Genomic DNA, 18,080 nt, shown 5'->3' with positions numbered 1-18,080 from the left:
CCTATTTATCTGCTACATGTTTCTGACAGAAGGCTTATGCCCACAAGTCTCTTTTTAGAAACCTGTTTGGAGTAGTAGGTGAACTAGACTATTTTGGTTGTTCCTGTTGAATTTCTTTCAGAGGATCTGCCCTCTGATATTGACTGCTTCATTAAAACACAATTTTAGTCCCCTCCCTGGTTTTCCCTTGCTTGATATTTTAATCACTTCTTGGAGATTTACACACCAGAAACCCATTGCCTAGATCGCCAATCATTTTCTATAACCCATCCATGTAAAATCAATTATTAATTTGTAATTTTAGCACATATTGTTCCCTTCCTGCATTTTGGTCAGTTCCATGAAGAACCTTAATTTATATTATAAATTAATATATGCTAGACTGCCTTGTGCACCTGCACCACTCTCCCTCTAACACAAGCTCTAAATTAGTCCATTCTTTCTCTGTCTTATTCTTTTGGTCTTTCTCACGTGTTTGTAGGAAGGGGGGGGGTAGAAAGGCGAGGCCCCTTGTCAAATCTGTCAGTCTAGCTCAGCTTGGCCCCTCCTACCTTGGTGGAGGCAGTGAATACTGCTGCTGGTGCTCTTAGCAACCGTGCCTCGGCAACAGCCACGGCAACGGAGCACCACGACAACGGAGTGCTGTGTCTCCCCTTATGGAGCTTCCATTGGGTGGGCCGGCGCTGAGGCACTACACCCGCAGCAGACCTAGACCACACCGACAAAACCAACACCTCCGCCCCAGCAGACCACAGGTACAGAGGGATGGAAAAAAATGGGTGCTGTGTAGAGGCGTAATGGTGAGGGGAGATGTGATAGGGTACAGTGGGGAGAGGGAGGGATGGAGAGAAGATGCCTGGTGCCTGCTTGATTCAAGGTACTTGTATCGCAACCAGCTGCTTGCATATTCTACACCAATAGTGTGTGTTTGGGGGGATTGCCTTTGTGTATAGGATTGTGATTGTATGTGGCTAATTTCTAGGGCTATATAATGCTTCGTCTGAAACTGGTGGGCTTTTTCTTGGTAGGTATGTGTGAATTTTCTCTACTTTAGCCATCATCACCTTATCCATTGTATGCCTGCCATTGGTACTGTATCAGTCACGATCAGAGTTGCACATGTAATGCTGGTTTTGTTGGATGAACTAAACCAAACCTAATCACATGGGCAGCCTTAGTGCCACAAGAGATGACATCATAGGGTATTAATGGTTTTCTGAGTCAGTCATTGGTAATTGTACATACCAATGGTAGTGTGATAATGTAGATCTAGGGGATATATGAGGTGTTGATGTGTATATTCTGTGTGTCAGGGAAGTCTGAGCCCATGAGGTGACAATTTTATGTAATAATTACTATGTGCTATATGAAGTAAACTGCTCTCAGTAACCTGATATCCAACATAGCACTCTTTCCACGAATTGGAAACCCTTTTGCTTTCTATTTCTCTGGTACTCTAACTGCAATGTGTGTACATTCTCACACACAAACACCTAATAATCACAGATGTCGTAAAACACATGTCTTTCTCTGTGCGTGTGTGCATGGGTGTGACACAGGAATCGGTGGTTGACAATGAAAATGGAGTCCCTAATCACATGGGGCGAGTTGATGAGGGAGTTGAAGAGTTCTTTACTAAGAGAGTCCTTCCTGTCGACACAATGTGAGTATCTGACCAAACTCATTTTTAGATAATCTGACACTTCACTATCTCATCCCCAACACATCTTAACCAGCTCACAATAAACCTCTTTAAATTTGAGTAATTTATGAGATGCTCATATTCATAACAACCTTCAATAAGTACATTCAAGGAATATAATTTATAACATTTTCCTGACCACATTACCTGCATGCAGGCCCTAGCTTGCCCAGCTCAGGCCACATGGCCAGGAAAAACTTGGGCCCTATGATTGACAAACACACACATGCTGATCCTGTGCTACTCTGACTCTTCCTTCAGGAAAACACAGAATGAGTCTGAGGAACCCCCCATTACTGAACAGGAAGTGGAAGTAGCGCCTGCTAGCGCCGTCCCTTGCCCCGCCCCTTCCAGAACCCTACGGAGGAAGCTGGGCGAGTTCTTCACCCTTAAAAAGCGGAGGGCTGTGAAATCAGAGGGAAGCCAAGAGGGGAAGGCCAAGAAGACCTCCATCGCCGACCTAATTCGGCCTCTTAGGGAGGCCACCAGAGCTGAAAAAGATCAAGTGAAGGAGAATGAAAAAGTGAAAGAGAAGGAGAGTGTGGATGACAGCTTTGTGACAGGAGATCCAGTGGAAGCAGAAACCCCTCCTGATGGTCCCACTCCACTGAGGGGTGAGGCTCCACCCCGTCGTGCGCTAAGAGAGGGGAAGTCACAGTCTCTCATTCTGCTTTCTGGATCCGCAGCCAACGCTGGGAACACCAAGAACACTGCACAAGGGAAGGTAGATATTCAAATGTGTTCAACCGACCCTTTGAAACAATTTGATGGGTTAAAGCAATTTGGTCAATTCTACACCGCCTATGAAAGGATTGTTTTTGCTTTTATTTGCTTCTCCTTGGTTCTGGTTAGTTTCAGAAACACTCGTCTGACAGCCATCATGGCTTTGAGCAGCGCCTCCAGCTCATGCTACAACGTATTGGTGTGTCCAAAGCTCAGCCAGGAGAGACACAGGTGTGTATGTGCATTTATCTGAGTGTGTATGTGGTTGTGTGTCTATATGGAAAACATAAAACTTCTTATTCCATTCTACAGAGTCAGGAGGGAGAGATGAAAAAAGCTGAATCAGAGGGTAAGTCCTTTTACTCATATAACACTTGCTAGAGTATATGTGCAAGTCTGTGTGTGGTAATGGATGTGTGTTTTCCTTCATTTTCTGTCTCGGTTTCAGGCACTATCATCGATAATAAACCTGAGCCCCCACCCACATTTATGAAGCCCCGGACCATGTCCACTTCATCAGGTAACACACACATGCACAATTACACTCATGCAGACAAACACACGCACGCACACACAAACACACACACTATTGTATACAATTTTGTGTATCTTATGCTCATCTTCTTTCTCTTTAGATACGAGACGAGCGGTCCGACAGAGTGTGTCCGCACATGAGTCAGCTGGGAAACCTGCTCTGCCTCCTAAGCCAATAATTAAGCGAGGCCCAACCCCACCTCCCACTATCTACAGTCATCTCACCCCTGAGAATGACCTATCCCAAATACAGGAAGGAGAAGCATGTTCCCCCACAGACCCCACCCCTAGTATCACTGATACCCCTACCAGTTCTAAACCTATCCCCACTGACACCACTATTCCCATCACTGTCCCAGATCCCACTAACTCTTCTATTCCCACAGACACCATCATTCCCTCCCCTGTCCCAGATCCCACTAACTATTCTATTCTCACTGACACCATCATTCCCTCCCCTGTCCCAGATCTCACTAACTCTTCTATTCCCATTGACACCATCCTTCCCCCCGCTGTCCCAGATCCCACTAACTCTTCTATTCCCACAGACACCATCATTCCCTCCCCTGTCCCAGATCCCACTAACTCTTCTATTCTCACTGACACCATCATTCCCTCCCCTGTCCTAGATCCCACTAACTCTTCTATTCCCACTGACACCATCATTCCCCCCGCTGTCCCAGATCCCACTAACTCTTCTATTCTCACTGACACCATCATTCCCTCCCCTGTCCCAGATCCCACAAACTCTTCTATTCTCACTGACACCATCATTCCCTCCCCTGTCCCAGATCCCACTAACTCTTCCATCCCCGTTTCTACTACTGATACTTCCTCTAATTCAACCCCCAATGACATCATCCCCTCTACAATGTCTGCACCTACCCCTATCAATACTACAGCGCCCACCCCCAACACCACCACCTTCATCCCCAGTACTAACCCTGCCACAACCACTACCAATACCTCCATCACAACTACATCTGGCCCTATGAATATTACAACTTCCACCCCCCTACTGACATGAACTTTGACTCTATCCCCACTATTACCCCCACCCCAACTCCCCCTGCCTCCACTGACTCCACCACCCCAACCACCTCTGCGTCGTCCATCTCTAATCTAGTCACAATCACCATTACAAGCATTACTACCCCAACACCTGTTAACACTAATACTGATACCCATACATCAACAACCCCCATCACTAATGCTTCTAGCCCTACCCTTACTGATACTACCGCCTCAACTTCTACTGACTCGACAACTCCAACACTAAATACTACCATCTCCATAATTGCTTCTGCTGGCAACAACACTTCTACTCCCGCCCCCACTACCTCTCTGTGTCCCACCCCCACTAACTCTCTGTGTCCCACTACCTCTCTGTGTCCCACCCCCACTACCCTAATTACTAATTCAGTTACCCCACCTACATCTCCTGCTGCTACTATAACAACCTCGACCCTTAATTCTATGAATGGTGCTTCCACTCCTACCCATATCTCCATAAACTCCACGATCTCCAACACTACCCAAACTGGAACTCACAATACCAGCGCAACTAACTCTGTCAACTTCACTTCTACCTCAAGCACCACTAACTCTACTAGTCCTATCCCTACTTGCTCTACCAGCTCAACTTCCACTAACTGTGCTGCTTACACTGCTACTATCCCTAGCAGTCTGATTCCCATTATCTCTAATAATCACTCCCCCACTGTCACTTCTATCCCCACTGCCACCCACTCAACTAACTCCACCAATGTTTCCTCCCCCATATTCTCTTCTACTCACACCACTACTAACACTACTAGTCCCATCCCAACTAACTCTACTAGCCTGACCACTAGCCCCACCCCCATTAACTCTAGCCCCGTCACCACTATCTCTACAGGCTGTTCTAATATCACCACTGCCACTAACTCTTCTGTCCTCATCAGTAGCCCCAACCCCATTAACTCTACTACCAACACCCCCACTAACCCTTCAAATCCCACCAACACCAATAAACCTACTAACTCTACTACACACACCACTATCTCAATCCCCACTAATTATGTTACTCATAGTCCCACTAACTCTTCTCCTCATAGCCCCACTAACTCTTCCAGTCCAACACCCACTAACTCTGCTAGCCCTACACCAACTAATACTATTCAACCATTACCTGAGGAGAGAATTAGCCTTAATCCTGCAATGGGACTGCTGTCCATGACTAAGGCTACAAGTAAGTGTGTGCTTTCAATAGTAATAATAATATTGCTTGAAATTTGGAATTAACCTGTTGAAAATAACATTTTGTCCTTCCCTTTCCTCTCCTACAGATGACCTGAATGCTGAGAGGGTAGAGAGGAACAAGGAGACAGAAGAGAAACGTAGCAAGGAAGAAGATGTCAGGAGGGCCACAGAGAAAGAAAAATAACAAATCATTGGCGCACAACATATGCAAAACCATAAAAGAGGAGGAGGTTCTGCAGAAGGTAGATGAGATAATGAGGCAGGGAGTAGAAGGGAACAAATCAAATGAAGAAAGAGAGTTGTGTAAAAAGGATGGGGATAAAAAGAGGGAAGGAGGGAGCAATGTGTCAGATGAAAAGAGTTCAAAACTAAGGAGGTGGTAGAGAGCAAGTCAAACAAGGGACCAACTACTGTGATAGAGGCAGGGGAGACCACAGTAAAATAAATGGGGGGAGAGTCCATGGGACTGAGTACAGGGACCACATCACAGCAGAAAACCGCAGAGGGTGGAACATCGGACCAAAGAACTGAGACCCCCTCTGTGTGACACAAATGGACTGACCCAGCAACGTGTCCTTTTTTTTCTCAACCATGTTTACATTTGCATTGCACGTATTGTATGATTATGTAATACATCAACTGTGGTGAAATATGTTTACAATAGATGGATATGATATACAGTACTTATGATAATTAAAAGTAATATTCATAATGTCATGATGTCTTTATCATGTTTCAGTCCGTCTGTTAGTTCCTAGCTCCCAATCTCTTTCGAATGTCTATAACTAAGCCTAAACCAGAGATGTATGACAAAAGTTGGTGGAAGGGGAGAGATAGAAGTGTTTCTTCATGGTAGTACCAGAGTGAATCATTGCCCTATATGCCCTCAACGACACACCTTGACGGACAGAAATGATTGGATTGATTAAGGTAATATGTGGTTGCAGAACCATATCTGGCCATCACCTGTCTCCAAGGACAAATTGTCAAGGGCAGACAGAGGGGAGCAATTACACTAGGGGATGTTGCTCCCAATAAGTTACTCCTAAAGACATAATTTCCTTCTTTTTTTAAGGGTAGATGAAGGGACTATACAGGTGTTCCCCACAAGTGCTTTAATACAGACATTTTAGATAAGGGGTCATGAATGGACAAGGAAAGGAATATAGCGTGTGCAGTGGGACAGGACACACTTATCGGTATCGAAATGGCGTGAACAGTGTTTCCCATGATAGGGGATTGCAGTGGGAACCATTTGCTGTGGAAAGGTTCCCCAACGGAACGTAAATAAAGTAACATCAGTCAGTGGAACCGCTACATTCAATCTGACTCAAAGGTGGTTGTCGTTGTTTTACTATCAGGTGAGTTGCAATGTATATTTGCCGCTGTTCCCAAATGTAATAGTGTAAATCTGAACGACATGACGACCTAGGGCAGTGGTTCCCAGCCAGGGGTAGTAATTGAGTAGACACATAAGACCAAATGCACATGAGGGGGTACACCGGGCAAAGCAAAATTCAGTTGGTGGTACAGTAACTAAAAAAAGGTTATGAACCACTGACCTAGGGGATCTACAGTAGCTAGCTAACGTTAGGGGTAAGCAGCTAAGTTTGCTGTCACATGAGTAGGAGGAAGACTTCGCCGTACAGTTCACAACAAAGCTAGCTAAGTAACGTTAAAGTTGGTATTGATGTTTTCTCGATATGATCTATTCTATTAGCTAGGCCTAGTTCTAATTTATCTTAGTTTAGTTTGTAAACTAGTTATGTGTGGGAAAGTTAGTACCACGAGAGGCTTTTCACTGCAATGTTTAGCTAGTTAATAAATCCACAACTGTGTATGGATATTATAGTCACCACAGTTAGTGTAATAACAGGTAACTAGCTAGTATACTGAAAATAGTATAAGGGACTAGTGCCATCAACTGTCACATTATTCTGTACATGCCTGTCTCCAGTGTTTTAGGGTGCGTGGCCATGACTCGGGGTAGGAGGACTAAGTTGGAGTCCTGGATAGAGCAGGTCATCCTGAGTTATGGTACAGAGCCAAAGGAGGAGAAGAAGAACACTCTGATAAAAGCGCATGTTGTTGGGGTAATGAGGCATCTAGTACATACACTTCATGCAAGGCCTGTGTTCCAAGTTTAGAAGGTGTGTGTGTGTGTGTGTGTGTGTGTGTGTAGGTTGGCCGAATGTCAGAGTTCCAAGCCCGGCCGACTGAGGGTTTGACAACGTTGCTGTTCCTCTCTGATGGAGTGGTGCACATCCCCGCCATACTGACCCAGGACGCCTGGGAGACTCTTCAGGAGTGAGTTAACATTTAGGACAAGCGTAGAGGCCTATGAGATCATATTAAATTACATGTATGTCTAAAACCCACCTATAAACCATTTCATTTTAAGCCCAGTACAAATCTAACAGCCAACATAAGGAGAAACAAGACTAGACAAAACTTATTAAGGTAATTAAAAACCATACAGCAAATGGTGATGCATTTCTATCTATCTGTATCCTCTGGCAGACAGGAGGACCGTGAGTGCTTCTCCAGTCTCATTAATTGCACAGTGTGTGTGTATTCATACACCCTGCAGTTCAACATGGACTCTGAGCAGGTGCGTGTGAATGATCCTATGATACTGGTACTAGAGTAGTCCTTTGGTCTTAGAGAGACAGCTCCTGTTCTTTATTCTTTACCATTCATATTTTATTTTACTCTAAATGTGTCCTCATCTCCTCAGACAAGGAGCCAGTTTTACTTATCGGTTGGTGAGCTGACCACCACATCAGCTGGGGCTGCTAAAGACAACACCCCTTGCTGGTAAGAGACGCACCTCCTGGCCTCCAAACCCAGACACCCACACATATGCACCTTAATTGGGAAGAACAGGCTCATTCTAATGACTGGAGCGGATTGAGTGAAATGGTAACAAATACATTAAACACATGGTTTCCAGGTCTTTGATGCCATTCCATTTGCTCCGTTCCAGCCATTATTATGAGCCGTTCTCTCCTCACTAGCCTCCTGTGATACACACATTAAATGTAGTGACTCTCCAACTTGCTTTTGTTTCAGCACATCGCTCAACTCAGTCAGACAAAAGATCTGTACAACATGGAGGTGAGTATGGGGTGTGTCTATTTATATGTTTAATTTATTTTTATCTTTTTAAATGAACGAGGCAAGTCAGTTAAGAACATATTCTTATTTACAATGACGGCCTACCAAAAGGCCTCCTGCGGGGACGGGGGCTGATATTAAAAATAAAAATGTATTAAATTAAAATATAGGACAAAACACACATCACAACAAGAGAGACAACACAACACTACATAAAGGGAGACCTGAGACGACAACATAGCATGGCAGCAACACATGACAACATCATGGCAGCAGCACAACATGGTACCAGCATAAAACAGGGTACAAACATTATTGGGCACAGACAACCGCACAAAGGGCAAGAAGGTAGAGACAAGAGTCTGTGTTTGTGCATTTTTTTGTTGTATATAATACATGTGTACATTACTTTATATATTGTATTTGTTGATCATGTGTTTTCTTTTATCCCCAGATCCCTGCTTGCACAGGATTCTGTCCATACTCAGAACACCCAGTCTGGTACGGAACTCTATACACTCTGCACTACATTGATGATTTGTATCCTTATTGTTTGCCACACCTGTGTATATGACTGTGTTTCCTATCTACTAGAGTTCAGTCTGTCAGAGCTGCTGGGGGAGTGGCAGCATGACTGGCGCCAGTCTCTGTTGAAGGATGTGATGGAACTCCTGAGGACACCCACAAACCCCCCCTCCTCACAGCCCTCCACCTACCACGCCCTCACACACACTGGCACCAGATGGGCTATTGAAAGGTTCAGATATAAGGTGTGTGTGTGTGACCAACCTATTAAATGTATGAAAACAGTAGGAAATCTGCAACTTTACAAGAAGGTTGTTGTTTTTTCCTAGAGGGAGGATACTTTCAATGTCCCTGTGTCTCACCTACACATCCCAGATGATCTGAGCCAGAAACTACACACACCCTCAGGTAACACTTAAGGGTGTCTCACCCTCTCTCTCACACCTGAAAATCACTTACACCTGTTCGGTCTTTCTGAGCTGACCGTTGTGTTTTATTTAGAAGACAACAGTGAAACGCAGAGTGGACTGGTCCCTCCATCTGAAGACAGAACGACAGACCCACCAGAGACCGATCAACCAATCGTTGCTGCTGACATTAGGCAGACTGACAGGCCAGTGCCTCTGGAGAGAAGACATCCTGCTCATGGTCCCACACTTTCCCGTGAGTTATGTTTGTTAACTGGTCCATGCTGTAGATTAAGTATTTGCTATCCGTTACTGCTAGCTGAAGTATGCTGCTACCACAATAGAGCCCAGTGTGTGTACAAATATCTATATTTTTCTCTCCCTCTCTCTAGAGGAGAGTATGGATGGTGAGGTGGTGTCAGGGGTGACCGGAGGAGCAGTGGCGAGCCCATGGGATATGTTTGCTCCAGCAGCTGAGCTGCTCAGGACCTCCTCTGCATCTGACGGTGTGCTCCTTTCCTTTTAACTTTTCAATCATTCAACCTCTATACACACACACACACGTCACACCATGCACATTTGTCTTTGCGCCGTACTAGAGATATTCTAACTTCTCTCTCATTGGTTCCCTGACAGAATCCATCACCACGGAGCCCCTCCCCCTCCAGAAGAGCCCGTCTCTGCTCGACCCCACTCCACAACCAGTCACCCTTGCAACGTTTCCCCTGGCAACCAACACCCAGGTGCCAACCCTGACCCATGGGGCTACCCAAAGGTCAGGCGAGCACTCCCTTCCTCCTTATCAAAAACCAGGCACCTCCCACAGCCTACTCCCCTCCAGTGGCGGCTCCTCCACTGTGAGTCTATCTACAAAGCACCAACGCTCTGGCATGAAGCTCCACCACAGTGGCTTAACCACAACACTTCAACTTCCAGTCACGGAGCAGCAGGATCAGGTGGAGGAGGATGTTGTGAAGAGGTGTAGGAAGGTTAAGAAGAAGAGTTCTGTGCAGTCCCCCAAGGATAATGATATCACCTGGGAGGAGGAAAATATGCAGAAGAACTGCAGCCTGCCCTCCTGGATGTTTGAAACTCAGGAGGTTTCCAGGATTGGGGAGGGAAGCAGCTGCAAACAGAAGGCAGTTGCAGCACTAGCCCCCCGGAGGTCCTCCAATGTAAGGGTGACCAGTTTTCAACCAAGAAATAGGATATATATTGACCATTTAGTGGAATTTTTAACCTGTCCGTTTTGTTAGATTGGTGTGAAGTAAATTATCTGTCTTGCTCTCTCAGGTTCACAGTGATGGCACTTCGTTCTCATATTCTTATCAGCTGTGTGGCCGCATTTCGAAGGATCTAAGCCATTTAAAGTGAGTAAACCGTGTGTGTGTGTGCCGTGCCTTCGGAAAGTATTCAGACCTCTTTGCTTTTTCCACATTTTGTTACTTTACAGCCTTATTCTAAAATGGATTAAATAAATACAAATCTTCAGCAATCTACACACAGTACCCCATAATGACAAAGCAAAAAACAGGTTTTTAGAAATTCTTGCAAATGTATAAAAAAAACTGAAATACATAATTATTCATACCCTTTGCTATGAGACTTGAAATTGAGCTCCGGTGCATCCTGTTTCCATTGATCATCCTTGAGATGTTTCTACAACTTGATTGAATTCTACCTGTGGTAAATTCAATTGATTGGACATGATTTGTAAAGGCACGCACCTGTCTATATAAGGTCCCACAGTTGACAGTGCATGTCATAGCAAAAACCAAGCCATGATGTCAAAGGAATTGTCAGTAGATTGTCCACATTGACCCTGTACCCCCTGTATAAAGCCTTGTTATTGTTATGTAATTTTATTTCGTAAATATTTTCTTAACTCTATTTCTTGAACTGCGTTGTTGAATAAGGGATTGTAAGTAAGCATTTCATGTTAAGGTAAGGTTGTATTCGGCGCATGTAACAAATACAATTTGATTTGATTTAGAGCTCAGAGACAGGATTGTGTAGAGGCACAGATCTGTGGAAGGGTATGAAAAAATTTCTGCAGCATTGAAAGTCACCAAGTACACAGTGGCCTCCATCATTCTTATGTGTGTTTCAAGATGGCGTAGCCGTCAGATGTCTGTTTGTGCCATGAATATATCTTTTTAATCTCATTTTCCATCTACGGACTGAACATAATCTCCTGCAACCAGCCTCACCCAATGTGGTACGGATCTGCTATTTTTTTTACACTTTAGAACCGGAACCCCCATCAGAAGCTAGCCAGCTAACTAGCTAGTAGTCAGTTAGCCACTGCTAGTGGTCATCACCATTAACTCGGACATCAGCAAGCCTCAGCCCGGTCAATTCCTGCCAGTCTGCACAGTATAACAACCCAGAGCATATCGGACTGCTTTTTCTCTACCACATCTCCGGATTCCTACCGCAAGCTTTGAACTTTTACACCAGATCATCGCAGCTAGCTAGATGCTATCCGAGTGGCTACTCCTGGCTAACGTCTCTGTCCCGAAGCAAGCACCAGTTAGCCTGGAGCTAGCCTGGAGCTAGGCACATCTCCCGGCTAGCTGAAGAGGTCCATCAGCCAATTCTTGGGCTACAATACCTATTCTGCCAATTGCCCTGGACCCTTTTACTGCCGACACGGAGCCCCGCCGATCCTTCACAGCTGGTCTGCCGACATAACCGCCTGAGGGGGTTTCAACAGGCTCTTCCGTTGTGACATCCCCTGAAGGCCCATCTGCTATCCCCGGCCCGCTAGCTGTCTGAATCGCCGTGTCTCCAGCTCGTCTAACTACTCACTGGAACCTATGATCACTCGGCTACACATGCCTCTCCCTAATTTACATTTACATTTAAGTCATTTAGCAGACGCTCTTATCCAGAGCGACTTACAAATTGGTGCTTTCACCTTATGACATCCAGTGGAACAGCCACTTTACAATAGTGCATCTAGGTCTTTTAAGGGGGGGGGGGGAGGGGGAGAAGGATTACTTTATCCTATCCTAGGTATTCCTTAAAGAGGTGGGGTTTCAGGTGTCTCCGGAAGGTGGTGATTGACTCCGCTGTCCTGGCGTCGTGAGGGAGTTTGTTCCACCATTGGGGGCCAGAGCAGCGAACAGTTTTGACTGGGCTGAGCGGGAACTGTACTTCCTCAGTGGTAGGGAGGCCTTGTTTATTGCTGTTTTGGTTAGTGATTATTGTCTTATTTCGCTGTAGAGCCTCCAGCCCTGCTCAATATGCCTTAGCTAGCCCTTTTGTTCCACCCCCACACATGTGGTGACCTCACCTAGCTTAAATGGTGCCTCTAGAGACAAAACCTCTCATCACTCAATGCCTAGGTTTACCTCCACTGTACTCACATCCTACCATATCCTTGTCTGTACATTATTGCTTGAATCATCTATTCCTCCGCACCCAAAAATCTGCTTATTTTACTCTCTGTTCCGAACACACTAGACGACCAGTTCTTATAGCCTTTAGCCGTACCCTTATCCTACTCCTCCTCTGTTCCTCTGTTCCTGTGATGTACAGGTTAACCCAGGCCCTGCAGCCCCTAGCTCCATTCCCCAGGCGCTCTCATTTGTTGACTTCTGTAACCATAAAGGCCTTGGTTTTATGTATGTTAACATTAGAAGCCTCCTCCTTAAGTTTGTTTTATTCACTGCTTTAGCACACTCAGCCAACCCGGATATCCTAGCCTTGTCTGAATACTGGCTTAAGAAGGCCACCAAAATCCTTACATTTCCATCCCTAACTATAACATTTTCCGACAAGATAGAACTGCCAAAGGGGGCGGAGTTAGCCTGCAGAGTTCTGTTATACTATCCAGGTCTGTGCCCAAACAATTCGAGCTTCTACTTTTAAAAATCCACCTTTCCAGAAACAAGTCTCACCGTTGCCGCTTGTTATAGACCCCCTTCAACCCCCAGCTGTGCCCTGGACAACATATGTGAATTGATTGTCCCCCGTCTATCTTCAGAGTTCGTGCTGTTAGATGACCTAAACTGGGACATGCTTTACACCCTGGCCATCCTACAATCTATGCTAAATGCCTTCAATCTCACACAAATGATCAAGGAACCTACCAGGTACAACCCTAAATCCATAAGAACAGAGAACCGATATAGCCCTTGGTTCACCCCAGACTTGACTGCCCTTGACCAGCACAAAAACATCCTGTGGCTTTCTGCATTAGCATCGAATAGCCCCCGCGATATGCAACTTTTCAGGGAAGTCAGGAATCAATATACTCAGTCAGTTAGGAAAGCTAAGGCTAGCTTTTTCAAACAGAAATGTGCATCCTGTAGCACTAATTCCAGAACGTTTTGGGACACTAAAGTTCATGTAGAATAAGAGCACCTCCTCCCAGCTGCCCACTGCACTGAGGATAGGACACATTGTCACCACCGATAAATCTACATAATCAATCATTTCAATAAGCATTTTTCTACGGCTGGCCATGCTTTCCACCTGGCTAACCCTACCCCGACCAACATCTCAGCACCCACTGCAGCAACGTGCCCAAGCCACCCCCCCTGCTTCTCCTTCACCCAAATCCAGACAGCTGATGCAAAATCTGGATCCCTACAAATCAGCTGGGCTAGACAATCTGGACCCTCCTTTCTAAAATTATAATCCGAAATTGTTGTAACTCCTATTACTAGCTTGTTCAACCTCTCTTATGTATCATCTGAGATCCCCAAAGATTGGAAAGCTGCCGCGGTCATCCCCCTGTTCAAAGGGGAGACACTCTAGACCCAAACTGCTACAGACCTATATCCATCCTGCCCTGCCTTTCTAAAAATCTTTGAAAGCCAAGTTAACAAACAGATCACAGACCATTTTGAATCCCATCGTCCCTTCTCCACTATGTAATCTGGTTTCCGAGCTGGTCATGGGTGCACCTCAGCCACGCTGAAGGTCCTAAACGATATCATAACCGCCATCAATAAAAGACAGTACTGTGCAGCCGTCTTCATCGACATGGCCAAGGCTTTCAACTCTGTCAATCACCGTATTCTTATAGGCAGACTCAACAGCCGTGGCTTCTCAAATGACTGTCTCGCCTGGTTCACCAACTACTTCTCAGATAGAGTTCAGTGTGTCAAATTGGAGGGCCTGTTGTCCAGACCTCTGGCAGTCTCTATGGGGGTGCCACAGGGTTCAATTCTCGGGCCAACTCTTTTCTCTGTATATATCAATGATGTCACTCTTGCTGCTGGTGTTTCTCTGATCCACCTCTACGCAGATGCCACCATTCTGTATACAACTGATCTTTCTTTGGACACTGCTAACATACCACCAAACAAGCTTCAATGCCATACAACACTCATTCCGAGACCTCCAACTGCTTTTAAATGCAAGTAAAACTAAGTGCATGCTCTTCAACCGATTGCTGCCCGCACCCTCCCGCCCGACTAGCATCACTACTCTGGATGGTTCTGAGTTAGACATTTGTAGTTGTCCACATATTCTAAGTGTCTGGTTAGACTGTAAACTCTCTTTCCATACTCACATTAAGCATCTCCAATCCAAAATTAAATCTAGAATCGGCTTCCTATTTCACAACAAAGTCTCCTTCACTCATGCTGCCAAACATACCCTCGTAAAACTGATTGTCCTACCGATCCTTGACCGGCGATGTCCTTTTAGCCCCCAACACTCTACTCAGACTACATCCAGCTTGCTATCACAGTACCATCCGTTTTGTCACCAAAGCCCCATACACTGCCCACCACTGCGACCTGTATGCTCTCGTTGGCTGGGTCTCACTACATATTCGTCGCAAACCCACTGGCTCCAGATCATCTATAAGTCTATGCTAGGTGAAGCCCCGCCCCACAGGTATATTTCACTGGTCACACCCAAACCCAACACTCCCTTTGGCTGCCTTTCCTTCCAGTTGTCTGCTGCCAATGACTGGAACGAATTGCAAAAATCACTGAAGCTGGAGTCTTGTATATCCCTCTCTAACTTTAAGCATCAGCTGTCAGAGCAGCTTGCCATTCACTGTACCTGTACACAGGGTGGTAAACCCGTGGGGTGTTGGGTTGAGTGTGCAGAGGTTGACACAGAGACAGGGAGGTTTTAGTCCGCAAAAACAACTTTACTAAGCCAGAAAATAAATATAAATTATATATTCATTTACAAATTATATAAGGCACATGACAGCCCGCTTAGAGTTTGCCAAAAGGCACCTCAGACCATGAGAAACAATATTCTCTGGTCTGATGAAACCAAGATTGAACTCTTTGGCCTGAATGCCAAGTGTCACTTCTGGAGGAATCCTAGCACCATCCCTATGGTGAAGCATGGTGGTGGCAGCATCATGCTGTGGGGATGTTTTTCAGTGGCAGGGACTGGGATACTAGTCAGGATCAAGGCAAAGATGAACAGAGCAAAGTACAGAGATCCTTGATCAAAACCTGCTCCAGAGCTCCCAGGACCTCAGACTTCCAACAGGACAATGACCCTAAGCACACGTGTCCTTGAATGTCTGAATGTCCTTGAGTGGCCCAGCCAGAGCCTGAACTTGAACCAGATTCAACATCTCTGGAGAGACCTGAAAATAGCTGTGCAGCAACACTCCCTATCCAACCTGACAGAGCTTGAGAGGATCTGCAGAGACGAATGGGAGAAACTCCCAAAATACAGGTGTGTCAAGCTTGTAACGCCAAACCAAAGACTCAAGGCTGTAATCGCTGCCAAGGTTCTTTAACAAAGTACTGAGTAAAGGGTCTGAATACTAAGTTTGGGGTCACTTAGGAATGTCCTTGTTTTTTTTTAAAGAAAAAAAAAAAAAAAAAATGTTGGTCCATAGTACACAGCATTGTACGAGATCTTGTCTCGCATGGAGTAGCCTTCATTTCTCAGAACAAGAACAGACTGACGAGTTTCAGAAGAAATGTCTTTGTTTCTAGCCATTTTGAGCCTGTAATCGAACCCACAAATGCTGATGCTCCAGATACTCAACTAGTCAAAAGAAGGCCAGTTATATTGCTTCTTTAATCAGCATAACAGTTTTAAGCTGTGCTAACATACAGTGGGCCAAAAAAGTATTTAGTCAGCCACCAATTGTGCAAGTTCTCCCACTTAAAAAGATGAGAGGCCTGTAGTTTTCATCATAGGTACACTTCAACTATGACAGACAAAATTAGAAAAAAAAATCCAGAAAATCACATTGTAGGATTTTTAATGAATTGATTTCCAAATTATGGTGGAAAATAAGTATTTGGTCAATAACAAAAGTTTATCTCAATACTTTGTTATATACCCTTTGTTGGCAATGACCGAGGTCAAACGTTTTCTGTAAGTCTTCACAAGGTTTTCACACACTGTTGCTGGTATTTTGGCCCATTCCTCCATGCAGATCTCCTCTAGAGCAGTGATGTTTTGGGGCTGTTGCTGGGCAACACTTTCAACTCCCTCCAAAGATTTTCTATGGGGTTGAGATCTGGAGACTGGCTAGGCCACTCCAGGACCTTGAAATGCTTCTTACGAAGCCACTCCTTCGTTGCCCGGGCGGTGTGTTTGGGATCATTGTCATGCTGAAAGACCCAGCCACGTTTCATCTTCAATGCCCTTGCTGATGGAAGGAGGTTTACACTCAAAATCTCACGATACATGGCCCCATTCATTCTTTCCTTTACACGGATCAGTCGTCCTGGTCCCTTTGCAGAAAAACAGACCCAAAGCATGATGTTTCCACCCCCATGCTTCACAGTAGGTATGGTGTTCTTTGGATGCAACTCAGCATTCTTTGTCCTCCAAACATGACGAGTTGAGTTTTTACCAGAAAGTTCTGTTTTGGTTTCATCTGACCATATGACATTCTCCCAATCTTCTTCTGGATCATCCAAATGCTCTCTAGCAAACTTCAGACGGGCCTGGACATGTACTGGCTTAAGCAGGGGGACATGTCTGGCACTGCAGGATTTGAGTCCCTGGCGGCGTAGTGTGTTACTGATGGTAGACTTTGTTACTTTGGTCCCAGCTCTCTGCAGGTCATTCACTAGGTCCCCCCGTGTGGTTCTGGGATTTTTGCTCACCGTTCTTGTGATCATTTTGACCAACCAACCAAGCTGCTTACCTATTGCAGATTCAGTCTTCCCAGCCTGGTGCAGGTCTACAATTTGGTTTCTGGTGTCCTTTGACAGCTCTTTGGTCTTGGCCATAGTGGAGTTTGGAGTGTGACTGTTTGAGGTTGTGGACATGGTTGCTGATAATGGGCCGTTTCCATCTACAATAGTCATTTACAACATTAATGTCTGCACTGTATTTCTGATCAATTTGATGGTATTTTAATGGACATGGGGGGGGACGGGACTATTTTAAGCAATTTTAGGATAAGGCTGTAACCTACAAAAATGTGGAAAAAGTCAAGGGGTCTGAATACTTTCCGAAAGCACTGTGTGTGTGTGTGTGTGTGTGTGTATCGTGCAGGATTCCTGATGGCATGGTGCACTGGGCTGTACGGTACCTGGTCCCTTCCATGCAGACGGAGGTTGTCAAGGACACACAGCTGCGACCGCAGACTCACCCCAGTTGACAACCTGAAGTCATCGCCCCCATCTTCCCATTGTGTTGAATCCTTAGTGTACAGAGGCAGCTTTGTTTTTTTATGAATCTCTTGTTATGTTTATGTAACATTCTGAATATTGATAAATAAATATACATTAGTAATTGAATTGTGTCAACTCTATTGAGAAGTAGGCAAATGTGGACTTAGCTACTTTTAATTTGTCAACAGCAATATTTCATTGTCAGTTACTCAGATGTTTTTTCCTTAATTTTACTTTTGAATAACACACATGCACTTA

The 18,080-nt window shown here is 45.1% G+C and overlaps 2 protein-coding genes across 4 annotated transcripts; both read left to right on the top strand.

Annotated features, from left to right (window-relative positions):
* The first annotated feature begins 1,582 nt into the window (after positions 1-1,582).
* LOC115112299 (capping protein, Arp2/3 and myosin-I linker protein 2-like) lies at positions 1,583-4,532 on the top strand. Its single transcript, XM_065011279.1, has 5 exons — positions 1,583-1,663; positions 1,964-2,656; positions 2,738-2,774; positions 2,874-2,945; positions 3,061-4,532. Exons 1-3 carry the CDS (start codon positions 1,599-1,601, stop codon positions 2,754-2,756), a joined length of 777 nt encoding a protein of 258 aa, XP_064867351.1. The 5' UTR covers positions 1,583-1,598; the 3' UTR covers positions 2,757-2,774; positions 2,874-2,945; positions 3,061-4,532.
* A 1,860-nt stretch (positions 4,533-6,392) lies between these two features.
* LOC115112310 (uncharacterized) lies at positions 6,393-17,948 on the top strand. Of its 3 annotated transcripts, none has more exons than XM_029639303.2 (14): positions 6,393-6,561; positions 7,158-7,293; positions 7,383-7,507; positions 7,721-7,811; positions 7,938-8,017; positions 8,273-8,317; positions 8,772-8,818; positions 8,912-9,087; positions 9,172-9,250; positions 9,347-9,505; positions 9,642-9,755; positions 9,886-10,424; positions 10,543-10,619; positions 17,704-17,948. In XM_029639303.2, exons 2-14 carry the CDS (start codon positions 7,177-7,179, stop codon positions 17,807-17,809), a joined length of 1,755 nt encoding a protein of 584 aa, XP_029495163.1. In that variant the 5' UTR covers positions 6,393-6,561; positions 7,158-7,176; the 3' UTR covers positions 17,810-17,948. The 3 variants fall into 3 exon arrangements, with proteins under 3 accessions (XP_029495163.1, XP_029495162.1, XP_029495164.1); XM_029639302.2 differs by having other exon boundaries at positions 6,402-6,561; positions 9,344-9,505; XM_029639304.1 differs by lacking the exon at positions 6,393-6,561 and having other exon boundaries at positions 7,154-7,237; positions 9,344-9,505.
* The last annotated feature ends 132 nt before the right edge of the window (positions 17,949-18,080 follow it).

Source organism: Oncorhynchus nerka, linkage group LG27 (genome assembly GCF_034236695.1).
Source record: "Oncorhynchus nerka isolate Pitt River linkage group LG27, Oner_Uvic_2.0, whole genome shotgun sequence".
In the NCBI taxonomy this organism is placed as follows: domain Eukaryota; kingdom Metazoa; phylum Chordata; class Actinopteri; order Salmoniformes; family Salmonidae; genus Oncorhynchus; species Oncorhynchus nerka.
The sequence above is the reverse complement of the archived record's forward strand: the minus strand, read 5'-3'. Positions and strand labels throughout refer to the sequence as shown.